The sequence below is a fragment of the Pollicipes pollicipes genome, unplaced genomic scaffold (genome assembly GCF_011947565.3).
Source record: "Pollicipes pollicipes isolate AB1234 unplaced genomic scaffold, Ppol_2.1 Scaffold_3447;HRSCAF=4054_pilon_pilon_pilon, whole genome shotgun sequence".
Taxonomy (NCBI): Eukaryota; Metazoa; Arthropoda; class Thecostraca; order Pollicipedomorpha; family Pollicipedidae; genus Pollicipes; species Pollicipes pollicipes.
Genome location: NW_023596297.1, coordinates 44084471 through 44094910, shown reverse-complemented (window position 1 = coordinate 44094910; position 10440 = coordinate 44084471). Strand labels below are relative to the sequence as shown.

General features: G+C 57.5%; 1 protein-coding gene and 1 long non-coding RNA gene across 2 annotated transcripts; both read right to left on the bottom strand.

Moving 5' to 3' along the window:
• Positions 1–4866: 4866 nt before the first annotated feature.
• On the bottom strand, positions 4867–6797 carry LOC119092600 (transcription factor E2F8-like). The gene is made up of 3 exons (XM_037215555.1): positions 6718–6797; positions 6044–6257; positions 4867–4964 (listed from the first exon to the last, which is right to left on the bottom strand). Exons 1-3 carry the CDS (start codon positions 6739–6741, stop codon positions 4867–4869), a joined length of 336 nt encoding a protein of 111 aa, XP_037071450.1. The 5' UTR covers positions 6742–6797.
• A 169-nt stretch (positions 6798–6966) lies between these two features.
• Positions 6967–8277, bottom strand: LOC119091275 (uncharacterized). The gene is made up of 3 exons (XR_005093394.1): positions 8173–8277; positions 7687–7825; positions 6967–7042 (listed from the first exon to the last, which is right to left on the bottom strand). It is a non-coding gene; the product is annotated as an uncharacterized LOC119091275 (long non-coding RNA).
• Between the last annotated feature and the right edge of the window lie 2163 nt (positions 8278–10440).

Sequence of the window (10440 nt, the reverse complement as noted above, 5' to 3'; positions counted from 1 at the left end):
AAAATATATCTGATCCCAGTCGAATGAAGTACCCCACTACTACAATGCCCATCTAGCAGGTTGTTAATCTTCAAACAAGCCTGGCCTGGGTTTCAAACCCGGCGCTCATTACAAGCATTCCCCCCGCTGAAACGTAGCACACATACCCAGCAACACCCAACACCACGAGGAACATTCCTACGCGATTGGACGCCCATACTGGGGCATTCTGAAGCTGCCTGCTCGGCTCACTCCATCAGGAGCCGGTGGCAGGACCAGCCCGGTCCGCCCCTGAGCTCACTCCATCTGGAGCCGTGGCCGGCCCGGCCACCCCTGAAATCACTCCATCTGAGCTGGCGGTGCCCAACCCCCCCTGAGCTCACTCCATCTGGAGCTGGCGGCCGGCCCAGCCCCCCTTGAGCTCACTCCATCTTCTGGCGGCCGGCCCAGCCCGCCCTTGAGCTCACTCCATCTGGAGCTGGAGCCGGTGGCCGGCCCCGCCAGCCCCTGAATCGCTCCATCTGAAGCTGGCGGCCGGCCCAGCCCGCCCCTGACTCACTCCATCTGGAGCGGGCGGCCGGCCCGGCCCGGCCCTGAGCTCACTCCATCTGGAGCTGGCGGCCGGCCCAGCTCGCCCCTGAGCTCACTCCATCTGGAGCTGGCGGCCGGCCCGGCTCGCCCCTGAGCTCACTCCATCTGGAGCTGGCAGCCGGCCCAGCCCGCCCCTGAGCTCACTCCATCTGGAGCTGGAGCCGGTGGCCGGCCCAGCCCCCCCTGACTCACTCCATCTGGAGCCGGCGGCTGGCGCGGGACGCAGGTCGACCGCGGGCCCGTCCGGTTGGCTCCGGCTCGCTCGGCGTCGGCCAGTTCTGGCGTCAACGACATGTTGCACACACCGTCTTTATAGTGCCGGACGAGACTGCTTCTGCAACGACAGGAATTACTGGGTCAGATCACAGGATGCATCGTATGTCAGGATTCATATAAAAAAAGTGGCTGCGCCAGCTCTCAATAAGCTATGCCTAACAAAACTGGCACTTATATAACCAAACAAATGATTTACGTCAGTGCAGGGTACTAGGCTCCGTCTGACATACACTGGACTATGTCTGATCACGGGAGGCTTTTGTTCAACAATGGCAACAGGTCACATCTGAGCAAACGGTTCAAAAGCGGGTACTGAGTGCGCTCGCAACCGGCCCTATTAAAAAGCCAGTCAAGTAACAATATATACTATCCAGCGAGGCAACCAGGACCACAAATCAGCAAGTGAGATCACTACGACCGTACTCGGGCGGCAGTGATGAATCACGACCGTCACTCGGGGCGGCAGTGAGATCACTACGACCGTCACTCGGGGCCGGCAGTGATATCACGACCGTCACTCGGGGCGGCAGTGAGATCACTACGACCGTCTCACTCGGGGCGGCAGTGAGATCACGACCGTTATCTCGGGGCGGCAGTGATATCACTACGACCGTCATTCGGGCGGCAGTGAGATCACTACGACCGTCACTCGGGGCGGCAGTGAGATCACTACGACCGTCACTCGGAGCGGCAGTGAGATCACTACGACCGTCACTCGGGGCGGCAGTGATATCACGACCGTCACTCGGGGCGGCAGTGAGATCACTACGACCGTCACTCGGGCGGCAGTGAGATCACTACGACCGTCACTCGGGGCGGCAGTGAGAACACTAAGACCGTCACTCGGGGCGGCAGTGAGATCACTACGACCGTTACTCGGGGCGGCAGTGAGATCACTACGACCGTCACTCGGGGCGGCAGTGAGATCACTACGACCGTCACTCGGGGCGGCAGTGAGATCACTACGACTGTCACTCGGGGCGGCAGTGATATCACGACCGTTACTCGGGGCGGCAGTGAGATCACTACGACCGTTACTCGGGGCGGCAGTGAGATCACTACGACCGTCACTCGGGGCGGCGTCACTCGAGCTATCAGAACACACTCTGTGAGGTGTGTCCTGATAACTCTGTCTGTGAGACTCGTGATGCGAAGTTTTGGTGGTAGCATTTCTATCCATAGTTTTCACAAACGTTTCAAGGAGCCTAGTCCGGCGATGTTCACTCTGAAGATCATTCGAACCCTACGCAAATGGTGATGGGTTTGTTGGCCAAAGGCCATGCAGTCGGGTTTCTGAATACCATGAGAAGTCGTGACTTTTCTCTTTCTGCACCGTAATAACCTATCACAATGGATTGCTGCCTTCTTCTTTCGGAATTCTTTGATGCCGTTTCAAAACGAGTGAGCACGAGCATATTCCGGTCCGAATTCGTAAGCGTACATAACCTTATAATGCGCATCACACATTTGACTACCTGCTGAAGCCTTAGCGTGATGATCTGTGGAGGGACACCTGTGGACTCGAGGAGTAATCCTCTGTTGGCGCTGAACAAAACATCAACTCATGACAGCTCCTTAGCTCAGCTCGAACGTGGGGCGACAGTGGGGACGCCCAGCGGAACGGGGACCCACTAGGGATCCACCACGCTGCTCTCAACCGCAAACGCGGCGACACCAGGTGACACGCTGGGCGGTGACCGCCCCCGGACGAAGGTCATGGTGCCGGGCGTGAGCAGGTTCTCGGGCGTGCCGGCCGGCAGCAGGGTCGGGGGCACGCTGGCCGCGTCCAGCAGCGCGCCGGTCCGGCAACGACAGGCAAGTGCGGTCGTCGTACAGGATCGGGACTGGGGTCTGCGGCGCGGGCACGGGTCAGGCGGTCAGGCGGACAGACGGACAGGAGGACAGGCGGACGGCCGGGGTGCCGGTCGACGGAGGACAGACGCGCGACGGCCGCGCCGCCAATGACGCAACCCGTCACAGCAGTGGCCATGCATGCTGTACGGTATGCAGGACATTGACAGTGACCCATGGATTTGAATGAAACCAGAGCTCAGACATGTGCACAAGCAGTGCAGGCAATATGAAATGAATATGGATCGAATATGAACTTAGTGGAAATGGTTCAGCTGGGATTGACAAGATAGCACAATGGCCGCGGGACGCGTACGCCAATGCATAGCGTTAGTTACAACATTCGACAGGACTGCAAGAATCGGGAGCAAAGATCACCCATGGAGTTTCGTAATCAAGGATTGCCTGGATTGCTACAGCTCGGAGGCTGTGCACTCTATGTAAACAGCCGAACGCGACCGAAACAGACCGCAGGATTGGTGACGGGCACGTGCGCCGCTGCTGGAGGCGATCCAAGCACGCGGCAAGACGCACCTGTTCTGCGGCGTTGGCGGGCGGACGCCGCCGCCGCCGGCGGTGACGGCGCGCACCACCGGCACCAGCTGGTAGGCCACCACCTGGTGGTGCGGGTGTCGGGGTGCCAGCAGCCGCCTGCGGGCCGAGGCGTGGCGGCCGGCGCGGCGGCCAGCCAGGAGCCGCGCAGCGCCGCCTCCAGCCGGCTGCCGGCCGGACCGTCGGCAGTCGCCGTCGCCGGCCGGGCGGCCGCCCGTGTGGCGTACGTAGATCTCCTGGCTGGAGCCGTCGCCGGACCGGATCAGGATGCGCTTGACGCCGAGCTGGCGCAGCTGGCTGTGCTGCGCTGGCGACAGACGGCTGACGGGCGGCGGTGGCGGTGGCGGCGGTGGTGTGGCGGCGGCGTCGGCGTCGGCGTCGGCGTCGGCGTCGGGGCAGCTCGCTTTACCTCAGCCTGAGCGCGCTGCACCTCAGCTAGCCGCCGCTTCAACACACTCTTGCCACGGCTGCCGTCCACCGTCTGCTCGAACAGCCGGTGCCGCTCGAGCGCCGTCACGCGGCAGATGTCGTCGAGCGACGGCGGCCGCGAGAGGGCGCGTGGCGTGCCGGCCGGCGTCGGCGGTCCGCTCCGTCCGGTGCGCGGCGCTGGCGAGAAGGCCGCGCTGGATCAGCGGTCACCAGACGCATGATATGGCCGCTACGATCAGCGGCCGCAAATAGAATCGCTTGCATTTGGCTGCAGAACCATGCTTCTACATGATGCAAGCAATCGTCCAGGTTGTGACAAGCTGTCGAAGAAGAAAAATTCACCGTGCAGAAAGTGCACGCTACAAAAGATGATCGACGCCACAAAGTACGGCAAGATACTGCTATGGACGTTCCTTGCACATCTGCAGTGACAATTGTTGTGAGCACGCCCAGCCGGCCCGGAGGCACATCATGCGTCCCAGCCGTGTCGCGGCGCGGCCTCGGCCGCGCGGGTGGAACGCGACCTATCGCCCGCGGGCGCTGACCGCCGTCCCGCGGCGGACCGTACGGGACGCGTGATAGGCGCGTGTGTGCAAGCTGACTTATGAGTGATTGTTCACCCGAACTAAATGGTATGTCGTGTCTGCCTGGGATAGCAGGGGCAGGACGGCCGCTGGACTCGGTTCAACACAGATCGCCGCGTCGCTACACGTCTCTCTCTGACCGAGCTGAGCCGAACCACTGGACGAAGACGTCACAGCAATGATACACCGCAAACTAATAACGACTCTGAAATTAAGTACACGATTTTTAGGGCAGTGTTCAGGAAAGGTAAAACCATTCGTTTAGGTAATTTCAATTAAAACTTAACGTAGTGAAATTGCATAGGAAAATTTCGTCCCCTCCACAAACTTTACCGTCGGTACGGGACTGCCGCAGCGTGAATCTAAGCCGCGCGACAATCAATACTGTTTTCCAGCCGACGACACAGTACACGAACAAGGAACCGGAACGGAGAACGGGCATCCATCACGTGCGCGGAGATAGCGTTACTGCAAGACACGGTGCCAAAGGGAACCGTCAGTCCCAACGGATGTGTCCGCAGGCGCTCACAGGATCGCAGTCAGGGGCCACGCGCCCCGGAGCCGGCCGTCCGACGGCGGGGGCTCCGGCGCTCGCAAACAAGCCTCACTCACTGGCGCCTGCGGAGCGCGGCGCTGCCAGACCGGCCGGCCTCCGCAGCAGTGGTGTCGTGGGAATGAGCGAATGCCGGGACCGCTGCATGTCTGAAACAGGCCAGCACCACCCGTCACCGTCCGGTGGCGCGCGCACCTCTCAGGATCAACAGGCACGGATCATGGGTCATGGGATCAACAGACATGGGTTGTGGGATCAACAGGCACGGGTCGTGGGACCAACGGGCACGGGTCGTGGGAATCAACAGGTACGGGTCGTGACTCAACAGGCAAGGTGTTGTAGGATCAACAGGCCACGGGTCGTGGGATCAACAGGTACGGGTTCGTGGGATCAACAGGCACGGGTCGTGGGATCAACAGGTACGGGTCGTGGGATCAACAGGTACGGGTCGTGACATCAACAGGCACGGGTCGTCAGATCAACAGGCACGGGTCGTCAGATCAACAGGCACGGGTCGTCAGATCAACAGGCACGGGTCGTCAGATCAACAAGCACGGGTCGTCAGATCAAAGGCACGGGTCACGGGTCGTAAGACCAACAGGCACGGCCTACGCACTGTTATGGGCTAGTCATCTGCTGCGATCATACAGGACCCCTCCGGCAACACCCACGCTATTTGTCCGCGTTTCGCAAGGCGCTGGCTTTCGACGCTGTCAACGCAGCAGCCCCCGCAAGAGCATAACCAAGCGGAGCGTTCAGGCACTGGCTAGCGCTGGCTGACTAGCACGGAGGAGGCCTTCGTGCCAGACCAAAATAAAATTATTTTCCCCGTATGGTTGCGATCGCCATGTTTCCACTACGGTGACTTCTTGTGGTCAACTATTGAGTGGAGTCTCTGTCGGTCATTCCATGTACATCACAACCTTACGTGGATTCAAGTTTCGGGATGCGGTCAATCCGTTCCACCAACATCAAACCTAACGAACCCGTCTTCAAGCCTTTAGGCCAGAATAGTTTGAAATAAAGCGCAGCCTTTACTTGGCCTCTACGACATTGTTCCGCAATGCAGAATACATCAGCACATGAAAACCTGTATCATGGTTGCCACCACAGCACACCAGCCTAGCCGATCTGAAGCGGCGCACCATGACAACGGGCAATGCCTGTGACGCGCTATCACGACAGCGGCGCAGCGGCGCCGGCAGGAGCGGCCCCGACGGCGACATACCGGGCTCCACCGGGATCGGGTCGACGTGCGCGCCCGTGTAGGCGAAGAGCGGCCGCCGGCAGGCGCCGCTCGTCTCCTTGCCCACCAGGCCGACGCTCTGCAGGATGTTGGCGATATCGTAGAGCCGGCGGACCTTCGCCTTGTGCTGGCCGTCCGGCGACAGGCCGTCCTGGCCCAGCAGCACCCGCGCCAGCACGTCCTGACTCAGCCACGGCTGGAGACGACCGACCAACAGTGAGGCACTAGGCGGGACGGCGGCCCATAACACTATCCCACCAGCGGTGCCACCTGGCTGGTGATAGGGAACGCGCCAGCGTCCTGTGATAACCACCGACCGACGGACGATGCCCTCAACACAAGACCAAGGGAAGCGGCCGAGCAAGAAGTATATTACTGCGGTGTCCTGGTATTAAGCAGCGGCACAGACACCGCGAGTCGTGCTGCCACAGGCCAGCGACCCCCGCTCGGGGAACACCCCTGGCTTCCCACCAGTACCCGGCGGTGGCTGACCAGAGGCCGCCACAGGTCAGCGAGCCCCGCTCGGGGAGCACTCCTGGCTTCCCACCAGCGCCTGGCGGTGGATGGCCAGAGGCCACCACAGGCCATCGAGCCCCGCTCGGGGAGCACCCCTGGCTTCCCACCAGTCACACCGGGCAGCGGCTGACCAGACTAACCCGGTCGCTGACGAGCAGCAGCATGACGAACTTCTGAGTAAGCACGCCGAGCGTGCGGTCGCCGCGGTCGCGGGGCGTCAGCCGCTCGGCGTCGGCGGCCAGCGGCGTGCGCGGCGTACCCGGCGTCAGGCCGGGACTGGTCGCGCCCGTCAGCACCGGCTCGGACGCATTGCGACGCAGCGCCGGCGACTGCAGGCCGTCCGGACACCTGCAGCGCCGCCCGCAGGTGCTGCGGCAGCTCCAGGTGCAGCGCCAGCCCCTTCAGCCGACCCAGCGTCTCCAACAGGTCGCGCCTACCGATCCACGCGTACCGGTTCTTTTCCAGCTGCGGCAGAGGCGTTGTCGATTGGCGTCATGAATCAGGGTCGAGGGCGATGCAGATTCGGGTTCATCTGTGTGTTACAGGGTTTGTACACATGCCTCAGTTGTTAGGATGAACCTTGAGTTTGTATTTAGTTCCCCATAAAGTCCATTTAACATCAGTTGGGCAGAGCGCCGAGAATGCGCCGCAGAGATGATTACCCCCGTTTTCACTGCGTACAACAGAACCTTACTGACATCTTGAAATGACCTGCCAAACCTAAAAGCTTCCAAAATTGCTGGAGCCAAGGGATGGATCTTGACGTACAGACGTCCCACGAAGGAAGGAAGCCCCAGTAATGTATAGTGACGAGCCCGGGGAGCGCAAAATTAACTCCCATATTCAGGTGTCCGAATATCTCTCGGCACCAAACATGAGGACATCTTTTTAAAAACACAGCCTTTCATCTCGTATTAAACGTCATTTGGTGAGTTTTGGGTGACTTAAGCCACCATGGGAAGGTAGCACGACGAGCACATGGGCCAACACATTTCCAGGGATACGCATCTCCGCACATGCGGTTATATAACATTACCCGGACGCGCGAAAAAAGCGATTACCCCAGGGAGGAGTTGAGAAGGTCCCGGGACTCGTAACACATGTCTTACCTTAATCGAGAAATGCAGACTTTCTAGAACATTTACTATGTCATATATTCTTCTTCGCTCAGTGCCCAAAAGAAGGGCCGTCTCGTCTAAGGGGAGGAACATGTCCTTTCCGACGTCCAACGGGTATATTTCCAGAAACCTGGAGAAGGATAGCTTATGAACATGGAAACATGACAGGAGCCACCCATGCTGTACCCAACTGGCCTAAATCCAGTTGCGATTTGCAGAGGGTTCGACGTCAAATCATAAGGGACATATAAAGCTTTAAGACAATTTTAAGACTTCACTGAAATACTTACATCGTATATGACCGTGATAAACAACACAAAAACATGCTGAATAACAAGTTACTGCGAACTTTTTTTTAAACTACGAAAATTAACTACGAAAATTCAGAGTGCAACGTTCTTTGTTGCACACTCCAACAAGGAAAAACTGTTTTTACCTACAGTTAACATGATTATTCATGATAAGGAGTCCATTTACCTAGCACACAGCACCGATAGGGACTTCTCTTTTCTCGGCTTCGACACAGAGGCCGGAGCTGGTGGAGGGGGCGCCGGCAGTGGACTGTCGGCCCCAGAAAGTGGCAGCACGTCGCTCGCGTGCTTCTTCCACCGCAGCTTCGGCGTAGCCAGCGCCTTCTTCAGCTTGGCGGAGTCCCCAGGCCTACATAAGGACACGGGCGTGTCGAACACGCTGCGGTACTGCTGCACGGGCGTGGTCAGCAAGCCGCCGGGGGCGCCGTGCGGCCACGCGCTCCCCTCACTGCATGGCGTCCGCGGCGGCTGTCGACCGTCGCAGGTCGGCGGCAGCGGTTGAGGCCGGCCGCCGGGTCGGGCCAGCTGCCGCCGCCGGCACGTTTTCCCTGTCCGCTGGTGGCGACGGCTCGCCACCCGCCGCGCCGCCGGTGAACAGCGACTTGCGTGAGCCGCCGCCGGCCTGCTGCGAAGCAGCGATAGTGGTGAGCAGCTTCAGGTTGGTCATGGGCGTGGGCGGCGTTGTCGCTGGGGCGCGGCTCGGCGGCGCGCCGCTCGCCCGGCCGCCGGCCCTCGCCCGACCAGTCGGGCGTGGCGCACACGTTAGTCAGCTGGCCCAGCGGCCGGCGCGGCGGCTGCGGTGGCGTCTGTGGCACGCCGTGGGCCGCCTGGCCTGTAAACACCGACCAAATGTACATACAGCTACCCTGTCAGGTGATGCAAACACCCACCAGATGTACATCCAGCTACCCTGTCAGATTATACAAACACTGACCTGATGTACATTCAGCTACTCTGTCAGGTGATAGGCACAGGCATAGTGAGTGGCATGCAACAAGCTGGTCACAGTAACCAGTTCTCAAATCCTTATGACTGGCACATTATGCAGCAGCAACAAGTGGTATATGAGTGAACTCAGGCATTTTAGATCAAATATGAACAAAGCTGGTCTCAAAAACCAATTTTATCACCTTTTTAATATTTACATGAGGAAAGCCCTAAATACATGAAGATATGAGAGCTGGTGTATGCACACCACATCTGGTTATCTTAATGATTTCACCTGTAAGAGCTACAACCATCACATGTCCATTTCACAATCCAGAACCTAGTGACCATTGGTAACAGACTCTGGTCAGCTAAATTAAGCTAAGACACTTACCTAATAAGGACATGGACACACTGAGTAGTGTATCCATCTTTCCACACAAGTATGTGTTGAATCAGGATGTCAGTCTGTGGGCTAAAATAGGCATACAGTAAGCACACCATATGGTGACTTTCCTTGACAAGTCAATGGTGCCTTAGCTGTCTTGATTATCATGACAATCCATTTGCTCCATATGCAAAATACACACATGGCTTTGGCACTGACTAAAGCAATAATGACCATGATTATAAATTACAGCCCAGTTAAGTGACTTGTTTTAGCAGGATCACATTAATGCAGCAGTGCTATCCCTGGAATGGCCAGCCAAGTCAGAGCCAAGGGAGCTAGTGACCCCCCCCCCCCCCCTTCCCAACTGAATCCTCTATTTTAGTTTGATACATGGTTCCTGACAAGAGGTTTTAAAAATCAGTGTAATGAGTTCTTGTTGATCCTCCTCCTCTTCAGAAAATTCTGCCCGTGCCACTGACACCCAGGTACTGAGACTTCCAGGCATTTGGTCGACGTTCGTGCCATGACTCGAACTGCCACAAGCTTGAGTTACCGGGTACGACCAGTATCTATGTGAAACAAGCTACATTCCCTTCGAGTATACAAATAGTTAATGTTGAATTAAAACAGAGCTGCCGTTTTCTTCACACTTTTACCCCACACACAAATCAGAAACAACCAATATATGAAATAAACTCACTGTCCTACAGATTTCGCGCGTCCACACGACCAGGACCAAACCCAAAGGCTCCGCAGTCTTCGTATTTGGCGGGGACGCCGGTTTTTTAAACCCAGAGGCAATTATCATAACTTGTGCAAGTACCTTAACTTTTAAATTGAAATATCACAGAATGCAAGCTTAAAATGAGATTTTTCGTGGGAAAGTAAAATTTATTCTTAATTTCCGCTCTTAAGATATCCCAACTTCATTTAAAAGAGGAAATTAAATTAAAAATATGAAAACGATCTGGTCGTACGGTTTGTCTCAGTAAGGTACTTTGTTCCTCGTAAATGGAAATGCCTTCTCTGCCAGCAATTGTTGCTGGCAATCCATATTCTCAAGCTGCTCACAACCGTTTTAAAAAACGTTCACACTAATGGTGAAACATTTCTACC